Below are 20,730 nucleotides of genomic sequence, written 5' to 3' on the forward strand. Positions count from 1 at the left end.
GAGAAGAGAAACAAAACCATATAGCTATCAATATTTATAAATGATTGTAAATTATAAAAATTCAAACAGTAACTACCTTTGCTATAAAATACTGTGTAATTTAGAGATATTAAGAGATATTAAGCTTCTAAGTCTTTGAGAAACTTATTATTCCTCAGTACTTGCTTATAATTATGACTAATAATAATAAATAATCTTAATTTCCTACATGAAGTAAATTAAGCACCCAGACCATTAATACAACATGGACTTGTCTTAATGGCTATTCCAATTTTTAAAATACTGAGGCTGCGAGTTTCTCTATGATAATCTGTTAAGTGTTTGAAAAAATTAACTTAGAGGAATCAGCTCTAGAGCTAAAAGAGATAAATGAATATCAAATGTGGTGAGAGGGAGTGTATGAATGTTAAAGGTTAAGCTCTCCAGGTGATTCTCAGACCCTCAAGCTCAGACCCTCTTCACCATACTTGAGAATCACATGAAATACACGAGAAAGCAAGGTTTCAGCAAATTATGGAAATGAAGACTCTCAAATTTATAATCAAGCAAAAAAGATTATTTTACCTTTTAGTGATGATAAATAAAGTTGATATTTCTCTCCACCACATTTTATTCTCTGACAAAGTTCAGGCAGCAGTTTTTTCCACCACAAAGTCTATCTTGGGAAAAAATGAGTACTTTTTAAGTTTGACGCATTTTACACTCAGATTTCCAACAAGAAGAAAAAGATTGTGCAAGGAAGGACAGGGCAAAAATACATCAACTTGGTTAAGGCAAAGACTTTGTTCGAACAGTCTTCTGCTTAAACTATAAGTCAGATTTTTACTGTGAAAATCTTAACAATATATACACTGTACATATATATGTACATCACTATTTTCAAGAAGAAACATAGACGTGTCTTGTTTTCATCTCTTAGGTGGCAAGAAAGAAGGAAGGAACAAAAGAAAAAGTTTTAAAATCAAAAACTCTTCTAATCTCTAAAGACCAGATAACCCACAAAGGATTTTCTCATCATTCATTATGTTTCCAAAATCTTCAGATAATAGCGGACTTCTCCGAACAAGAGATTTTTAGTGAAGATAACATACCAGCACAATACATGTTAACAGCCTCTGATGGTACTCAAAACATATAACATATTAAACATACATGCTCTTTTGAGCAACACAGTCCTGTGAGGTTGGACTGGCATCATCGTCCCCATTTTGACGACAAGGCAACAAAATGACCATGTGATTATCACAGACAAAGACTAGAAAGCAAAGCCTGAGAAGCATACCCGATTCTCGTCCTTCAGCTCGTGGCTAGCGTAGGGGATGAGCGCCTCCGGGCACCGCTCCAGCAGGCTGTCTAGGCACTGCTCATACGCCCTCAGACGCGTCTGGCAGAGCACGTGGACACTGAGGCCTGCGGCGGTCCCCTCTGAGAGCGGCTCCAAGAAGGGGATGGCGGAGGCTATGTCAAATGAAGGCCCACATACGAGAGACTATGGACAGAAAAGCGAGATGTTACAGGATGAGGCACCCAAGACGCGGAAGCGCAGCACACCAGAACACAAGTGTTTAAAAAGACTAAATCTCGCTTGTCAAAAAAGAAAAATATTGCAATTTTAGAGCAGATGCCTGCTTGCTTTGAGTGGACTGCATACTTAAACAAGTGGGAAAGCTTTAAGACTGTCCCAAGGACATAATCAACATAGTGGTCAAGATTTATGTCCAAGATGTTCAACTCAAGAATATCCATAATATTGAAAAACTAGAAGAAATCTAAACATTCAAGAAGTGATGAGTAAATAAATTATGGTACGTTCAAATGATGGAAAATTTTGTAGCTATCAAAATGGTTTCCAAAGGCAGTTAAGGACAAAATGCTGCTCATGATCAAATCAGTTTAAAAAAAAATCAATACAAAATTATATTCAAAGCATGATCAATTTTGTAAAATCTACATAGGCACATGCCTTTGGAGGAGCATCAAAATTTAAAATTGAAACCAGTTCACTGCATAGAAGGACAAAGCCCACTATTGCTTTTTTTTTCCACACTTTTTCCAAGGTTTTATAATACACATGCACTATACATAAACCAAAAATAAAATTTAACATTTAAGAAAACTAAATAAACCAAGAACTAATAACTTGTATCAATACTATTTGCTGCAAGCTAACTGAGTTAGAGCAGCTGTTATTTCAGTATTCAGAACGTGACCAACATTTCACTTCTAACCATTTAAACTACTAATATTAATACCACTTTTGATTAGACCACCAAAATAAGCTCTGCTTCCCCTTTCTTCTGGATAAAAATGAAATGGTCATATCCTGATTTTCTTCTTCTTTTACCCTTTTTACTACAGCATCTTCTCAGACTCAGAGGACAATGTGGAACATGAACTATCTATTTACAGTCAGCATTATGATTTTACTCCAAACATCTACCGGAGAACGGCTGGGAGAGTAAGGTCGGTCTGTTTCCTTCCTGCAATGTTCACTTTCATCTGAATAATTTTCTGACAGTAACGCAGCAAATATGAAATAAGATGATTAAAATGAGATGAGTCAAAGCTTGGTACAAAATGGGTTACCCAGGAACTTTTAGATAGTTGAATCCATATCATCGAGAGGCTTAAAAATAAGAAACACCAGACACGGAATTCCCTGGAGGTCTAGTGGTGCGTCCACTGCAGGGCGCACAGGTTCAATTCCTGGGGGGGAATTAAGATTCCGCAACTGCAAGATGTGGCCAAAAATAAAAAACACCAGACAACCAGACGTGCATCACTGGATAAAAATGGCCCACGGGCTACTGCTCCTCTTTAAAATGCTCAATGTATGCTTCTCACCAGTGTGTTCCTTTTCTCCCCCCCAACATTGGAAATGGACTCTCCACCCTCAGCACAGGCGCTATTTATTCCCTTTTCTGATCTCCTTGGGACTGGAATTCACAGAATTCTCTACATAATCACACCCGTGGCTCTAAGAGGGGGGAATGGCAAAAAGGTGGGGGGGAGGGGACCAGGACAATTCTGGTAAAAGGCAGGCATTATTAGCTACTGTGTTCTAAATATAGCAGTGCGTTTTTTTTTTTTTTTTTGACACAGATGATTTACAGATTGTTTTTATATTAATTTTTGCACAAATATACTATTACAATGTTTTCTGAGGACAAGAGACAGAGACATATTAAATCTTGTGTGGTGGTGGTGAGCTGGTGGGTAGAGGGAAGTCATATAATTTTGAAAAAGCTCTCCAGGTGATTCTGAACCTCCTCATTCTGAGGTAAAAAGAGACGAGATCTTTTTGTTTCTTGATAGTTGTTTTTTTCCTAAATGACAAGATTGATTGATTGACCCCAGATAATTTAAAAAAGAGTTAGAGTTAGAAAAAGGATTTCGAAAAATTTAGGCCAACTGAACCTTCTATCTCGTATCAATAAAGACTCCCTTTTAAATACTTTAAAATGGATTCTAAAGGTCAATGAATTATACTTTTTCAAGGAGAGATTTTTAAGTATGCTTTGAAGCTTTATAGGGGATACTTAATAGCACATATTATGACTTTAAATATATAATTAACACATATATTCTAGGAGGGCAAGGTTGTGCCTGCCTCATTCAATGCTATACATCAATCACATTTATAGTTTATGATCAAGGAATATTTGTGGAACGAACCCACCTGAGATTTAGCCCTCAGCGGCCTCTGTATCATAAGGGTACTAGAGGTAAGAACCTGCCAGAATCTTCTTTGGCAATTTTTTTTAAATGCAAGTAATTCTCTATCTGGAGACATCACAGGCTGTCTAGAGGCTAAGACTAAGCAATATGTTCTCCGGAGTTTCCCTTCCTGACCTCCACTCCCAATTTGACATTTTGGTTTCTAAAAGCTTGTAACTACATTTACACCAAGCTCCCAGCATAAATCAGGGGTTGCAAAAAGCCTAACGAGGCCAAACCAGATGACGAAAATGTACAGAGGCAGCTGGGCATAAGGAAAACAGATGCCAGACACTCCGCCTCTGGACCAGGCAGACGGGAGAGGAGCGTGGCAGACAGGACCGAATGAGCCCTGCGTAAGCGGGGAATCCACTGGGGGGCCCACCCCCAGGTCTCAGGCAGTGAGGGCCCAGGGTTACAGCGGAACCAAAGTTCTGCTGAGTTTTTCAAAGAGAAACTTGAAACTCAAAACTTCTTCATTTGAAATGTCAAATGTGTTAGCAGTTCATGTGTTAGCAGTTACTCTGCGCAGACCAAACACAACAGATATGAGCATCACATTCAGCCCTCAGGCCACCGACTCCATCAAATAAAACCACATTCCCATGCAGCCCAGCCCCGCCCACCAAGTCAAATGCGCACTTCATTTCTCACTTTCAGTCAAAACACTGTCGAGGTCAGAATTCTTGCAGGATGGGCTACATTCTCTTGATCATATTTCTTACTTAAAAAAAAAAATCTGGGGCACATGTGTGCCCGTGGCTGATCCGTGTCGATGTGGGGCAGGGACCACCACTGCACTGTTAAGTGACTGTCCTCCAATTAAAATAAATAAATAAATTTAAAAAAAAATCTGGGACTTCCTTGGTGGTCCAGTGGCTAAGCTCCAAGCTCCCGGTGCAGGAGCTTGAGTCCGACCCCTGGTTAGGGAACTGGATCCCACGTGCCCCAAGAAGACTGAAGATGCCACGTGCTGCAACTAAGACCCACGTAGCCCAATATATAAATTAATAAATATCTGGGGGAAAAAAATCCTTTAAGGAACCAGATAAGCTGGCCATTTTAACCTATTTCCTATAAGACAGATAGGAGCGCTTGGCTTGGGCTAGAGGCCTAAACTGTATGTGAAAGTGAAAGTGAAGTCGCTCAGTCGGGTCCGACCCTTTGCAATCCCGTGGACTGTAGCCCACCAGCCTCCTCTGCCCATGGGATTCTCCAGGCAATACTGGAGTGGCTTGCCATTTCCTTCTCCAGGGGATTTTCCCCACCCAGGGACCGAACTCAGGTCTCCAGCATTGCAGGGCAGACGCTTTAACCTCTGAGCCACCAGGAAGTGAATGCTAAAATTTTTAAAATTAATTAATTAATTTAATTAAAAAAAAAAAGTGGATCACAGTGAAAACACCACGAAGCATTTGCCGTACTTCTACTTTACAAAGCATTCTCAAACACATTCTGAAAACGAGGCAAGACTGTCATAGGACTCGGTAAAGCTCACTCGCCCACCCACCAGCAACAAAACCAGCCTGCCCGTCAGCAGTTTCAGGCAGAAATAGCAGGAATTCCCTGCAGAGCTGCTGAGGAGGCCTCATATAGATCCTGTCGCCCAAATTATACACTCTCAGTTAACAGGACAACCGGGAGCTTACCAAATTTAAGTCCTATACTATAATATAGAAATTCATAAGAAAAAGAGGCATCTTTATTTACCTGTAATTTTGAAAGGTCTTCCATATAATTTTTGTCAGCTGAGGATTCGGATGAGATTAAGACATTAACCCATGGATTGATTAAGCCAAAATGACTACAGGTGTTTATCTAAAATGTAAAAGAAATTTATTGTAAACAAAGTACAATACAACAAGATTTTCTTCCTCCAGCCCATAAAAAGCAAGCAGTTCCCAACTTTCTGCTGTGTCCCAAAGTTAGTTATACATGTTCTTGGGAATGGGAAGAAAGTCTCAGAATGTATTCCCCTGGAAAATGTTTCAGTCTTGCTGCTTCTTACTGAACAAATCTTTACTAAATATTTCCTAATATTTTAACTTTCAAAAGGGTGCAAAGAGGCAGTTTCTAACAAAAAGGGTAATACTTCTTTTAAGCTGATTACATTAAAAAAAGTTAATAAGGGACTGCCATGGTGGTGCAGTGGTTAAGACTCCGTGCTTCCACTGCAGGGGGCACGGGTTCAATCCATGATCAGGCAAGTTCTGCATGCTATGCAGTGTAGCCAAAAATAAAAAAAAAAAGAAGTTAACAGTAACATTGAAAATGATTTTTATTTCTACAACTTTCCTTGGGAGGCAAAACCTCTTCCATAAGTTCTGAAGAGAATTCCCATGAAGACTCCCTTATTTAAGAAAATCCCCGTCACCCTTGCACCCGTAAGGGGTGAGGGGGCTCCCTGGGGGAGGAGAACAGGGAGCCTGAGAGCAGAGTTGCCAGAGCGGCCCAGGCTGCCCAGGAGCTCCAGACTGTGCAGCCGACAGGAAGCGGAAGTCCGGGGAGGAAGTCTCCCGCACAGGCCTCCTGCAGTTCCTCCCCCAGCAGCGAGGTCCGCAGGGGTCTCCTCTCTCAGGGTCTGCCTCATGACCGTCACCTAAGGGGGCGCAGATGGGTCTGGGGGAAAGCCCTGTTCTCCACACTTTGGCCACTGAGGAGCCACTGCAAGGAAGTGATAAAGAAGCGGTAGGAGGCGCGCTTGAGAAAATAGAATTTCCAATGCGGAGCCACTCACAGGCAAGCTACAGGCGTGCTTTTAACTCCTGCTTACAGAAAGAACCTGGTAGGACTTCCCTGGCGGTACGGTGGGTAAGGATCAGCCTGCCAGTGCAGCGGACATGGGGTCGATCCCTGGTCCAGGAAGATCCCACATATCAGGGAGCAACTAAGTCCATGCCCCGCAGCGACTGAGCCTGTGCTCCAGAGCACGTGCTCCACGGCAAGAGATGCCACTGCAGTGAGAATCCCGTGCTGCGACAAGAAAGCAGCCCCTGCTTTCCGCAGTCAGAGCAGACACGCACACAGCAATGAAGATCCAGTGCGACCAAAAATAAAATTAAATAAATAATAAAATTTAAAAGTCTGGTAACACTACGTTTGATGTCATACTGCTAAAAATAAGTGTCATTATCATAATGTATAATGTACATAAAGTTTGGTTCACTGTACCATTCCATTGCCTTACCAGGTCCTCTGATGTTCTCAATGGTGTGGTGTCAGGAGGCTGCCTCTTCGATAATCTCCAGATGTACTGTGATGTGAGCTTGAAAAAAAGTTCCTGAAGCACCACATCTGGGAGACAGGCTACCAGCTGAGCTTCCCAAAAGTCCACTAAGAGCTGAGGGATCGTGTCTCCGTCTTTGCCACAAAGCACCTTGAGAACAGTGAAACAAGCCCCTGCGGCTCAGATAAATATAGTACTGATCGAGTTACAGCTGGTCTGAACAGCACCCCATCATGTGGGCTTTGCGTTCACCAATTCATCCCACTAGCATCAGTGCCATGGAAAAAGCTAATGTAAAATTTCAACACACTCCAGGTTGCATATTTTTCAAGAAACATTTTTTTAACCTGTACTTTTTTAAGTGGTTATGTGTAAGTCTGATATTTCAATAAACAAATGAAAACTTGCTTCTCTTATTCTACTCCTCACTTCCCACCAACTTCATCAGGCCATCCAAAATAACATGTTCAAAGTGACAAACCTTAAAGAAGGCATCTGCTTCTTCAATTCCAATTTTGTTGTTCTTCTGTAAGGCCAGGACTGAAGCTACAAGCAATCCAGGCTGAGTCTCCTTCAAATGAACCGCAAACTCTGTTGGAACAACCTGTCCTTTCCTCTGCTGAATCAACAGCCGAGGTTCCAGAATGAAGCCACATACCAACTTCATCTTCAGATTAAAAAAACAAAATTTAAGAACAGAATATATATTGCATTCATCTTGGAAATACATGGTACTGCATTCAAGAATCACTGATAAGCCACTAACAATTTATTGTAATCTCAATTTTTTAATTACAAAGACAATTCTAAGGACATCATTAATAACTGTCTTCCTAGAAGTTATTATTACATAGTTAAGCATCAAAGTGTCCTATATTATAGACAGTTTTAAATTTAGGTCTATCTAAGATTCTTCAAAATTATGAAAATTCATCTTCCTAGAATTCTACTCTTCAAAGTAGAGGATGTCTCAGTGTTGACTTACTCTCCTCGCCATGACAAAATGTGCCCTTTGAACAGCAATAAAGAATGCCTGCTCTTCCTGGTTACACCTGAGAGGTAAGTACTCAACTAATGTCACTTCTTCATTTCTTCCTCGACTGATTAACTTCTTTGGCTCATGTCCCTCTGTGGCCACTCTTCCAGGGGGAAGCCACCTTTCCTTTGATACACCATTCAAATGCCATTTGTGATCTTCCCAAGGGCAGGCTATTTCTGCAACTGCCGGATGCCCAAGGCTCAAGGTTAACATCCCACTTGCTGTACTTGAATATACATCACTGTTCTGTTTTTAGGGACACACCCCACACCTCCTCAAGCCAGGTCACACTGTCAGCTTAGGGCAGAGCCTATATGCTCTTCAGTACCAAGCACTGTGCTCTGCATGTATCTGACACTAGGTTGGAAAGTCTTTGGATAACCCTAGCTACCATTTATCATTTATTATTCTTTTTCATTTCCAAATCCAAAGCCCAAGCACTCCCACTTTGGGTCACTTCCTTTTAATATAATAGCAAGTCTATTTTCCTTTACCACTAAGGAAAAATGAGCTACACAGAAGCCAGAAAAAAGCTAAACACTTCGGGACCCCCGGGTCCTACATTAGCTGGCTATTAATACCAGGTACGGCGCCATACCTCTGATCGGCTTTGCATTTCATTCCTGTGCATGTCAACATCTCCCATTTTCAAAGCCATTGCTGCCTTGGCCAATGTCACTAAAACGGATGACAATCCAGAAGCATCCAGCTTCCTTAAATATCTGAGGGCAGTTGAAGGATCAATATTCTTCATAGAAGGACTACAGAGAATATGTGGCAGTTGCTTCGGCTCAGCCACATAAAACATCTGAACTACTTTTGCTGACAATTCCTTTGGATGAACGAGAAATAAAAGGTCAGTCAGCCAATAGAAATCAACAAAATCAGCAAAAAAGAAAATTTAAAAAAAGGATAAAAAAGCAAGATACAACATTCCAATTAATATAAAATGTACTATGCTTTGATTTAAAAAGAGAGTTGATGATGACAGCCTGGGAGATCTGGGGTGACCTAAAGTGACCTCTTTGTACCAAGTTGTGGCCAGTATTTCTAATACTAACAGGTGCTCAGAACACAAACACTGGATTAAATTCCACTCAAAAGTCTGTTATAAAAAATTACTACTTAGTATAAAATATATTTAATATACAAAATATACTTACTATTTATAGGAGAAAATTTCATTTCTCTTAAAACCTTAAAACATTTGGAATCACAATACCCAACTCTGCATATTTGCATTCAACTATTTAAAAGTAAACGAAGGGGAGGACTTCCCTGGTGGTACAGCAGACAAGAATCCACCTGCCAACTCAGGGGACACGGGTTCAATCCCTGGTCTGGGAAGACCCCACATGCTGCGGAGCAACTAAAAGCCCGTGCACCACAACTCCTGAAGCCCGTGCTCCGGAGCCCAAGAGCTGAAACTACTGGAGCCCAGGCACCCAGGAGAAACCACCACCACGAGAAGCCACGTACCACCACAAAGCGCAGCCTCCACACAGCGCAACGAGAGAAAGCCTCTACAGGAACGAAGACCCAGACCCACCGAAAGGTAAAGAAATACATGAGGGGCTAAAAACAATCCTTAGAGATGTCTGAAGGTCGTTGGGCCAGGATTTTATAAAACAGCCTCAGACACCTGGAGAGAGGGGCAATGAGGGTTTTGAAAAGGGCTGCGGATGAGAAGGCAGGCAAGGCCCAGGCTCTCCGTATTCTTCTAGCGACACGCCACCGTCACACCGCGCAGGTCACTCGACCACAGTGGACCACGTCTCCCTGTCTATGCGACCAGAAAGTATGAGAAGGTGATTCTAAGTCCTTTTTCCAGCTGTAATCCTGTGAGTATTATTAATGAAGAAACGTGCACCCTAGTTACCTTTTTCAGAAAAAAAAAAAAGACTATACTACAAATGAAGACTTCATTTTTTAAACAGAAGTGCATAAACAGCTAAAGTGAAAAGTTAAAAATATTAGGTTGAACTAAGCAGGAAGCTGTATTCACTTCACTTAATTCTTCATCCAGGTTTTCACAGAGTGAATGATTAATGTAGAAGATTAATCCCCGCTCGTATTTCTGTGATCCATCCTCTACTGCCCAGTCCACCCGGGCCAAAACTTCCGCCATAGACAGACCAGACATCTTATAGTATGGCAAGGCGAGGTGGGAGTGCTGGGTTTCAAGCCTAAAGGGAAGGAAGTGGGGAAAAAAACCTCAGGTTTGTCAATTTTAAGTTTGGATGTCTAACACATTTGATAATAAACCAGATCATGCTTTCCAGAAGACACAAATACTTTTCTGTGGCCAGTAGGAGCTGGAAGAAATTCCTAAGTTTTGTTCTGCAAAGTCATTCTAATTAATGTAGCTTCTTTTTGCTTGCTCATAATAAAATCAGAGGAACAAGTGAATTTTAATATTCATAATGTGGCTCTACAATAATGGTGTTTATAAGCAGGAAAGTCTTAGTTGCTCAGTCATGTCCGACTCTGTGCAACATCATGGACTGCAGCCCACCAGGCTCCTCTGTTCAAAAAAATTCTCCAGGCAAGAATACTGGAGTGGGTAGCCATTCCCTTCTCCAGGGCATCTTCCTGATCCAGGGATTGAAGCTGGGTCTCCTACAATGCAGGCAGATTCTTTACCATCTGAGCCACCCGGGGAAGACCATAAGTAGGAAAAGCATTTCATTAATTTATAATGACTCCGTGGTTCAAGTAAGCCTTTAAAACAATTATATTAAAAAAAAATTGTAAAGATCATTCTCAAAAATAGAAATCATTAGTCTTCCCAGTGTCCTCTTCTGACATTATAAAACCATTGATTACTAAGATTAAAATCACAGACTGTCCAACTGGGATCTCGCCCTTAAAGCTAATAGGCAATAGATGAGTAATATGGTTGTCTCAGGTATTTTCACTGGTCATGTCCCACCACCACCCAAAGGCCTGAAAAGAAACTTCAAATTTCTAAATTAACCAATGGGAGACACAAACACTGCTCATATAATAAACTGTAAGTCCTTGAGTGGGAACAGGTCATGCTCATCTCTCTAAGTTTAGCACAGTACCTGGCTCACAGGATGTGTTCAGCAAGTGCTGCGGAATAAACGAATAAATAAATCACAGCCCCTCATGTGTCCTCCCGTCTGTCAGGTAGCTGCCGGAGGTGGAAGAGTTGGTAAGTTACACCTGAAGCTCAGGTGGCTTCCCTAACGAGGCTCCAGGCAGCATCACCAACCTGCTGTAGCAGTCGCCAAGGTGCCCACAGCTTTCTTTAAATGCCTCTAAAAGCTCTGCCTTTTCTCCGGGCTCCAGCTGACTGGCATCCATCAGGGCCGCTCTCACTAAAAGGTGAGCCTCGCTGAGCAGGTGGATGCAGCTCTGGGTTTTTGCAGTCTTGTAGGCGTTACTGTAGTCTACCTAACACACAAAGAAGGCAACCGTTCATGACGCTGAAGACATCGCCGCAGAGCTTCCCAGGTCTGTGAGTTGTTTATAAAGCTACTATCTGAACACATTAGATCCTAAGAAACAAAAAGTGGGCATTTATCATTCTAATAAGGCTTAGCTAAAGTGGCTTTCTTTTCCCCCACAATCTATGAGCCAGTTTATCACATATGTGACTGTAAATACTCTCCTGTTAAACAACGCTAATCATCAGAGAAAGCACAATTAGTACCATAATACTAATAATACTGTTAACTCAGCAATAATTTGATCACAACTTGATACAGCTAATGAACATATCTGAAAGACTTAACTATGTTTAAAGTTTAAGATTTAAATCTTTCTCAAATTCAGATTGAGCATCCTTCCTTTATCTTAGTTTCAACTGGTGAATTTACATTCTGCTACAGCTATTTCTATAACTCATAGTGGCCTTATAAAAATTTTCACTAGCTCATCTGAGTCAATCAGTATTTTTATACTCCAATAGGCAAATCATCTGGATGATGTCTAAGACTTGCAATTAAATAAGACTGAAAACTCAGGACAAAGCTGATAAAATTATCAGCATTATAATGCCAGGGACAAATCAGGCCAAGCCTTCACCTGATGACCAAATGAACACTACCAGTGAAGGACAAAGGAATATTCTGCACCTCCCCACGTGAAACTCTGAGAAAGACACAACGTCACCCACAGAGAGTTCTGGCCCAACTCTTTGTGACCCACTGGACTGCAGCCCGCCTGGCTCCTCTATCCATGGAGCTCTCCAGGCAAGAGAACTGGAGGAGGTAACCATTCCCTTCTCCAGGGGACGCCCCCGACCCGAGAATGGAACCTGGGTCTCCTGCATGGCAGGCAGATTCTTTACTACCTGAGTCACCAGGGAACCCAGCCAAGAACACACAACCTCAACCTGATCTGAGAAAAAAAACAAAAGGAAATGAAGTGAAAAAATAAATGTTTAAAAGGTGGAGGAGGAGAAGTATTTTTCAAAACCATCTGTTATAAAACAAAGAGTGAAATCTAAAAATGCAACAAGATAGTGGAAAAAAAAAAAAAGAAAGAAACAGTCTTACAGATACAGAGAACAAACTGGTGGTTACCAGTGGGGGAAGGAAAAGATAAAGGAGTAAGAATAAGAGGTACAAACTACTACATATAAAATAAATAAGCTACAAGAATATACTGGACTACACAGGGAATAAAGCCAACATTTTATAATAATTGTAAATAGGCTACAACCTTTAAAATTGTGAATCAGTATGTTTATACCTGTAACTTACAATATTGGACATTAACTATACTTCAACAACAACAAAAAGAAAACGAGAAGATTTTTAATAAAATAAAGGCTATGAACCTATTTTGGATTAAAGGAGGCTAAAGAGACATGACAGTTAAATACATTACTTGATTCCCAGACTGGATCCTGGGCCAGAGGATGGGGGAGATGCTACTAGGCCATTACTGAATCAATCGACAAAAAGTGAATATGAACCATAGGCTAGATAAAGTATTGCGTCATTGTTAAATTTACTGAAACACATGTGTGTACTGTAATTGTGTATGCAAGTATCTAAATTCTTAGGAAACATGCGTTGAAACATTTAGGGGCACTGGGCTAGGATGTATGCAATATAGGTTCCAATGGATCAGGAGAAAATATGCAGGCATGTTTGTGCATTTAGAAAGCGCAAGAGTACAAAAAGGGGGAGAGAGGTTTCAGAATGAAGTTTTTCTTTCCGGTCACTGGATTCCAGAAGCTCACTGAAGGGGATAATGAACAAAAATTTCGTACCTTCTATGAGAAGCTTACAGCCACAGAAGTTGCTGCTGAGGCTCTGGATGAAGAATGGAAGGGCTATGTGGTCCCAGTCAGTGCTGGGAACGATAAACAGGGTTTCCCCATGAAGCAAGGTGTGCTGACCCGTGGCCGAGTCTGCCTGCTACTGAGTAAGGGGCATTTCTGTTACAGACCAAGGAGCACTGGAGACAGGAAGCGCAAATCTGATGGGGTTGCATGGTGGATGCTAACCTGAGTGTTCTCAATTAGGTCACTGTAAAAAAAGGGGGAAAGGATATCCTTGGACTCCCTGATAGGACTGTGCCTCATTGCCTGGGGACCAAAAGAGCTAGAAGAACGTGAAAACTCTTCAATCTCTCCTAAGAAAATGAAGTCCGGCAGTATGTTGTAAGAAAGCCCCTAAACAAAGCAGGTAAGGAACCCAGGACCAGAGCACTCGAGATTCATTGTCCTGTTACTCCGCATGTTCTGCAGCACAAACGTGGGTGTGCTGCTCCAAAGAAACAATGTACTAAGAAATACAAGGAAGAGGCTGCAGAACATCCTAAGCTTCTGGCCAAGAGAATGAAGGAGGCCAGAGAAAAACACCAGCAACAGCTTGTCAAGAGACAGAGGCTGGGCTTCCCAGGTGGCTCAGTGGGAAGGAACCCACTTGCCAACACAGGAGACGCAGGTTCGATCCCTGATCCAGGAAGACGCCACACGCTGTAGGACAGCTAAGCCTGTGTTTAGTTAAGCCTGAGCCCATGTTCCGCAACCACCGAGCCCACGAGCCGCAAGTACTGAGGCCTGCGTGCCCTAGAGCCCGAGCTCCACAAGGGCCTCCACCGCAACGAGAAGCCCATGCACCCCAACGAGAGCAGCTCCTGCTCGCTGCGACTAGAGAAAAGCCTGCACAGCATCAGAGACCCAGCACAGCCGAAAATAAAATTAAATAAAAACATTTGAAAAGAGAAAGAGATGGAGGCTGTCCTCTCTGAGAACGTTTACTTCTGAGTCTGAACCCAGTCAAAAATAAGATGGTTTCAGAGTCACAACTAAATAAGATCAGACATCAAAAACAAAAAAGAGAGAGAGAGAGACGGAAGCATAGGTGGTATAATGTTGACTATGTTGACTACGGGTAAATCTAGGTGGGGAATATACTGACTTAAATTGTACTATTCTTATTCTTGCAACTTTTCTGTAGATTTGAAATTATTTCAAAATAGTTAATAAAAATCATCAGGGATAAGTAGATAGCTGTCACTCTTAGAAAAAGAATAAAGATACCCACAGGACAAAACTACAAGCGCTGCGGTGCGCTAGGACCATCTATTAATATTTCAAAGAAGTGTGAGACGCAGACATGTGATCTGAGATTTTTTCCGCTCCATTTCATGATTCTCTTGCCAGGGTTCAAAGTAAAGGCTGAAGGCTATTTATGTTTAGACTGGCTAATCAATTCCCATAGGAGAGTGGGTATGAATAAGGGAGTCTTATTTTAGTGATGGGAATTTCTCTTAGATCCTCAAATGTCACGAGCTATGAAAACAAGACGGTGAAGATATATAGTCCTCTGTAAGAGCCTTGAAGCTGGCTGGCTGTGGCATTCTGAATGTACGATGCTTAGAATCAATTTCTAACGATCAATTAGACTCTAAATTTCTACAAATAAGAAATCTGAAAGGAGTACCATTTCTTTGTACAGTTGCACTGGTGAGATCGTATTCACAATATACAAATTCCACCCAGCTTCAGCTACAGGAGGTGTTTTGGGATTAACACTGGTACCTTTTCTAGAACTAAAAGCAAAACAAAGGACAATAATTATAAGACAAGACATATTATTAATAAATGGCAATTTTAAATGGTAAATACCAGATACCTAAAATACTGTAACTATGATACCATTTTCATTTAGTATTTTCTTTGGTGATTTAGCTACACAGTAGATTTTTAGACAACATCAGTGTACAACACTATGTGGGCCTAACAGCAGGTAACGTACTACACTCTCGTGGACTGGTCCACAAGTATTCTTAAATGGGCAATAAGCTCAAAGAACAGGCAGGACCTCTCAAAAAGAGCAGAGACTTGGCTGTGAAAATCCCTGCGACCTGGCTCTCCGCAGCATGTGGCCTTCATGAGGCCAGGGCTGCTGGGAAAACATAAAACACAGAACTGTAAGTCAACTTAGAGCACTATCTTATTTCCTGCTTTCACTGTGTGAAGCATTTTCTGTAGTATGCAGTCTTTTCAGTTCTAATGAGGTGGATGAAACTGGAGCCTATTATACAGAGTGAAGTAAGCCAGAAAGAAAAACACCAATGCAGTATCCTGGTGGGCTGCCGTCTATGGGGTCGCACAGAGTTGGACACAACTGAAGTGACTTAGCAGCAGCAACGCATATATGTGGAATTTAGAAAGATGGTAACGATAACCCTGTATGTGAGACAGCAAAAGAGACACAGATGTATTGAACAGTCTTTTGGACTCTGTGGGAGAGGGCGAGGGTGGGATGATATGGGAGAATGACAATGAAACATGTAAATTATCATATGTGAAACGAATCGCCAGTCCAGGTTCAATGCATGAGACAGGGTGCTCGGGGCTGGTGCACTGGGATGACCCAGAGGGATGGGATGGGGAGGGAGCTGAGAGGGGGGTTCAGGATGGGGAACACATGTACACCCGTGGCGGATTCAAGTCAATGTATGGCAAAACCAATACAATGTTGTAAAGTAAAATAAATTAATTAATTAATAAAAAATATAAAAAATAAATGCAAAGTTTTGGCCAAATGAATTTTCAAAAAGTTAAATTTTTTAAACCATTTAAAAAAATATAATACTTTTAAGACATCAAATGTATAAGATTACAAGTTATTTTTCCTCTTGCCAGAAAGCTTTTAGGATCAGTCAATTTTAGACCACTTTGTGCACACTCTGAGTGAGTTACCCATGGCAACCTGGTTATTCCTGCTGGTGGAACAGAGCGCAGACACAAATAATTCAAAAATGCAAAACTACAGTGTTTGACTTGAAATACACTCTATGTTCCTCGCCCCCTGCCCCCAACAGATTTTTCTCCTGCTTAAATTTTCCATAGAGGAATGTTCAAATTAGATTGCATTCCCCACCACTAAACTCACAGTATAGGAAGCATCAACTAGAAGCATAACCACTTTGGAATTAACCATTTTATCCCAGACAACATGAAAGCAGAAAACTGAAGTTAGAATTAACCTGAGCTTAGAAGACTGCACCTTTATCTTAAGGTAGATTAACATATAATTTATATATCATGAATGTGCTTTTAGGTAAGAAATGCATTAGTTAATTTCTTTTCAAGTTGAAATACCAGAAAAAAAAAAAAACAACTCTGGATAAAAATATAGCCACTGAAAGGTCAAGGAAGAAAAATAATAAAGAGCCTTGTAGTTTGGATTAGCTAAGAAGCTCGATCTCGCTCATTAATTACACAGAAAAACATGTCCTTTAAATTCTTGTACAATACCACAGATTTTTACTGAAACAGTTTTATAATTTATTTTCTTCTAAAAGCTCACAGTCATTTACGAAGGATATTATAGAGAACATTAAAACTTTCTTTTCTTACTCTGGCAAAAGAACACCTATAAAACCCATCTGATCATTCAGATTTTTGAGCTATAAAAAGATTACTGAGGATGTACACAAAATATACCAGTAACACAATTCATTCCAGAAACTCTGGCAAGGATGTCTGGGGGTGATGGGTATGCTTACAGAAACCTCTTGGGTGACTCTCTTCTCTCCGGAACAGTTTCAGGGTCTGCCTTGGTCAGAAGTACAACGTGGTTTTTAAAATGACAGATGGCTTTCAAGCCTATGAAAAGCTGTATTCTTAAAGCACAGACATCCATACTGATAGGTGGGCAAGCCTAGAAAGGAAAAATTCACAAATTAAGCCAAGGAATGAAGTGCATGAACTTCAAAAACTTCAAAAATCAATCTATTGGATACAATCTCTCCTTTTCAGTCTCTCCCCGCTACTCAATCCAAATTCCTACTCTTATCAGAACAAAAGGCTATCTTATCTAAACTACACAACCGACTAGCTCATACATGTGTCCGCCAAAGAGCTCCTCTGTCTGTGCTGACACTGACCTGATGAAAGCAGAGAGCCTCCAGGAGCCCGGCCCTGGGCTGGTTACTGCCACCCAGGAATTCCCCACTAACAGTGGGCTGGCTCAGGTGGTGCCTTTAAATGGGCTTTTAGTCAGAATCAGACACTGTAAAAGGGCATTCTACTGCTCGTAAAATACACAGAGAGGTTTCTCAGTGGATGGGTGTGCAGAAGTGCGGGCACATTCAGATGGCCCCTGTGAGCGCTGCAGGTACGAACACCGCCTGGAATGGCTAACAGGCTGGAGTTTGCGAGGCCAACTGGAGGAAAGCCTGGCCCAGCAGACAGCCTCCTGCCCTTGAAGGAAACAGTCACCCAAGCGGCATGGATAAGAAGCTAACCGAGGCGCTCTTCCTGGGACTCACGAACGAGGCTGCCGGGTCTACCTGTCTCCTCCATTAATGGGGTTTCGATTCCGAGGTCATCTTCCTTGTCCCTTTTGTACAAAGTGCCTGGGGATGACCCTATGAACAGTTGAGGTGGCCTTGGTGATGCTGAGCCAGAGTCTCAGGGGAAGGGGAAATAAAGATAGTGTGTGCATTATGGGCCTCTCTCCGAGGTTGTGAAACCTTCCTCAGACACCACAGCTTCCAAAGCCTGAGTCAGCAAGGGAGCAGAACGACGGTGTGCTCGTCCGGGGGCGTCTGGGATTTCAGGCTGCTGGAACTGCAGGGAAAGGGTGGCCAGGAGGGGTGAGCATCACTGTCCTTCCCTCTGCCACCTCCAAGGACCAGCCTCAGGGACAGCGTCCTCTACTAGCTGCCCATCTCCACTCTTTCTCCCTTTCCCTCTTCTGTGCTTCTTCCTTCTGGTTTCATCAAACTGTGAGGAGGCCTGGAGCTGAGATTTGTTTTCAAATGCAGACTGACGCTCCTCAATCTGTTAGGTAGCCCTCACCCCACCATCACTACCTCCACAAGCCTCAGTCTTCCTGAGGTTTAAAATAAAACACAAGGCAAGATGGGGTGGAGAGAGAGGAGGCAAGAGACAAAGAGTCCGTCACCTTGCCTTGGGTACTAGGGACATAACCATTATTTTTAAAATAATCTCTTGAAAAGGCTGTGTGTGTATCTTAAACCCAGACAGAAGGGCATGGGAAAGCTGGGATTCTGGTTTCCCAAGAGGCTGAAGGTAGGCAGTGAGCCTGTCAGCAGCAGCAGGTGACAGGCAGCCCAGAGAACAGAGACCTTGGACGTGATCTCCAGAAAAAGGCAGCACCCAGCGCGGGCGACAGCGATGGTGGAGAAGCGCCTCAGACACGTTAAGCCCCACACACCGCCATCGCCGGGCACTCATTGTCCCAGAAATCGGTGCTCCGGGCGCTAGACGGACAGTGCTGAGTGAACAGAGGCCATCAGGACGTGGGGGTCCCTGAGGCCTGGATGTGCATAACAAACACCCAACTCAGAGGTGAAACTGCACACAATGAACATGATGCAAATCATCAGTGTATTTCTGAGAACAGAAATTCAAGGGCAGAAAATAGAATTTCATCATAAAATTGTCTATTTGGTGGTCAGAGGCTTTTCAGAGACTAAGCAGATTACTTCTCACTAAAAACGAGGTTACTGATCTAGAATATCGATTAACACTAGATTAAAACCACAGAAATACAGAACACTTGTTGAAGGCTGTATAAAATGACAAAAGAATTATCAGTATATCTGATAACGGTATAAATAAATCACCTGAATGCACCGCACTCACTTCTGTGCTCTTAGATATACAGATTTTTGAACTGTTTTAATAGCTCTATACAACTGCCACCAACACTTCTGATCAAAATGAATAAAACTGTAGCATACTATAGTTGTGATGTGCCCGCTCTGAAGTTACTCTATACATGTTCTTTACCAAATTTTAAAAACATGCATTATATCTAAATTCTGAATGACATGTTTTCAAAGTAATCTTAAAAATTACCATCTAAACCATGAACTGCAAAATGCTTACCATTTTACATCCCAAAGCTCTAACCGAACAAACAAGACTTTAATGTCCGCCCAGCTCAGACGCAAAGAGCGTGAGTTTGCAAGCACTCATGTTTGACCTTTAGGCTGCAGGGTCATCAGCCAGCTCTAACCTTCAGGGTGGTGTCCACGTACGGGTCCTCCTCCCTCGCGGCCGCCGCGCTGCACCGCACCGTGTAACACTGCAGGTTGTTGCTGAGGAAGAGGAGAAAGGCCGCTGAGCAAAGCGGAGGCCAGGGACCGAGATGCCCGCGGCTGGGAGGGTGTCCTGGGAGCACACAGCAATGAGCGGGCGGGGGTACCACCCCCGTACTCATCACACGCGGACAAGTCAGGCTGCTTCTGAACAGGGAGATCGCCTCAGAGAGACTATGGAGTGCTTTTCTTAAACAGGTAACCGGTCCCCACTGCGCCCCTACAGAATCACCATCTCTGGGGGCTGAATCTGTCTTGTGCTGAGTCACTCGGTCGCACAGACTCTTTGCGACCCCATGAACCGTAGCCCACCAGGCTCCTCTGTCCATGGGATCCTCCAGGCAAGAAAACTGGAGTGGGTTGCCATGACCTCCTCCAGGACATCTTCCCGACCCAGGTCTCCCGCTCTGTAAGTGGATTCCTTTCCGTCTGAGCCACCGAGGAAGCCCACGGGGGCTGAATCTAGACATGTATATTTCTACAAAGCCCCTGGTGTGACAGACACTCCTAGTTAAGAACCATGGATCTGGGTCAATACCCTTATTTTATTTACAGAATGATGGCTCGGGGACCTGCCCGAAGTTCAGACCGGTGGCGATCAAAGCCAAGGTTAGAACCAAGTTTCCCGATTGTCATCATCTCAGGATGAAATGCAGCCTGGGTTGTGCTGGGCAACACGCTTAGGTCAGGCAAACTCTCTGAAGGAATCTCCAGAATCATGCAGTCCAGCAGCTTGTTTTTAAAGACTATAGAGCCTGCAAAGTACATGGTTGGGCCAAGTCCTCTTTGGAGAATGGAATCAAAACAGATCCAGGTCTCGTTATGTTTCATGATCCTCTTTTCACAACTCCAGGCTACATTCTGCACAGCAAAGCAACCTGGAGACCTCAGAGTAAGTGCCTGTGTCCAAAAATCTTGGTAGGTTTCCTTCTGATGTTCCCTAAGCACCTCAAACTCCAACACCTAAACCACACTTCCCTTCTGCCCCACACCACACCAGCCTCCATGCTTCCAGAAAAGCAGGCTCGGGGCTTCCCTGGGCAGCTGCTGATTGAGACTTCCACCTTTCAATGCAGGGGCTACAGGTTCGATCCCTGGTCAGGGAGCTAAGATGTCACAAGCCTTGTAGCCCCCCAAAAAAACAAAACATGAACAGAAGCAATACTGTAACAAATTCAAT

At 42.6% G+C, this 20,730-nt stretch overlaps 2 protein-coding genes and 1 pseudogene across 5 annotated transcripts in view; 2 read left to right on the forward strand and 1 right to left on the reverse strand.

The window, feature by feature from the left end:
- CP (ceruloplasmin) overlaps window positions 1–3,682 on the forward strand; it is a 57,758-nt gene extending 54,076 nt beyond the window's left edge. Inside the window, exon 19 of the mRNA XM_065942751.1 lies at window positions 2,359–3,682. Within this exon, the coding sequence (XP_065798823.1) occupies window positions 2,359–2,462 (104 nt within the window). The 3' untranslated portion in view covers window positions 2,463–3,682. The remainder of the gene's footprint in view (window positions 1–2,358) is intronic.
- HPS3 (HPS3 biogenesis of lysosomal organelles complex 2 subunit 1) overlaps window positions 1–20,730 on the reverse strand; it is a 38,257-nt gene that overhangs the window by 3,883 nt on the left and 13,644 nt on the right. For 2 of the 4 annotated variants that reach the window (XR_010664197.1, XR_010664198.1), the window contains exons 6-16: window positions 19,469–19,550; window positions 16,986–17,140; window positions 14,912–15,020; window positions 11,221–11,402; window positions 9,988–10,168; window positions 8,581–8,814; window positions 7,425–7,610; window positions 6,905–7,093; window positions 5,428–5,535; window positions 1,283–1,489; window positions 565–659 (exon numbers count right to left, since the gene is read on the reverse strand). Coding sequence is in view for 2 of the 4 variants with exons in the window: in XM_065942752.1 (XP_065798824.1) it covers window positions 565–655; window positions 1,283–1,489; window positions 5,428–5,535; window positions 6,905–7,093; window positions 7,425–7,610; window positions 8,581–8,814; window positions 9,988–10,168; window positions 11,221–11,402; window positions 14,912–15,020; window positions 16,986–17,140; window positions 19,469–19,550 (1,724 nt within the window). In the remaining 2 variants the exon portion in view is untranslated. The remainder of the gene's footprint in view (window positions 1–564; window positions 660–1,282; window positions 1,490–5,427; window positions 5,536–6,904; window positions 7,094–7,424; window positions 7,611–8,580; window positions 8,815–9,987; window positions 10,169–11,220; window positions 11,403–14,911; window positions 15,021–16,985; window positions 17,141–19,468; window positions 19,551–20,730) is intronic. The other 2 variants (XM_065942752.1, XM_065942753.1) reach the window with 1 other exon arrangement.
- LOC136173587 (small ribosomal subunit protein eS6-like) lies at window positions 13,160–14,254 on the forward strand (annotated as a pseudogene).

This window comes from Muntiacus reevesi, chromosome 8 (genome assembly GCF_963930625.1).
Source record: "Muntiacus reevesi chromosome 8, mMunRee1.1, whole genome shotgun sequence".
Taxonomy (NCBI): domain Eukaryota; kingdom Metazoa; phylum Chordata; class Mammalia; order Artiodactyla; family Cervidae; genus Muntiacus; species Muntiacus reevesi.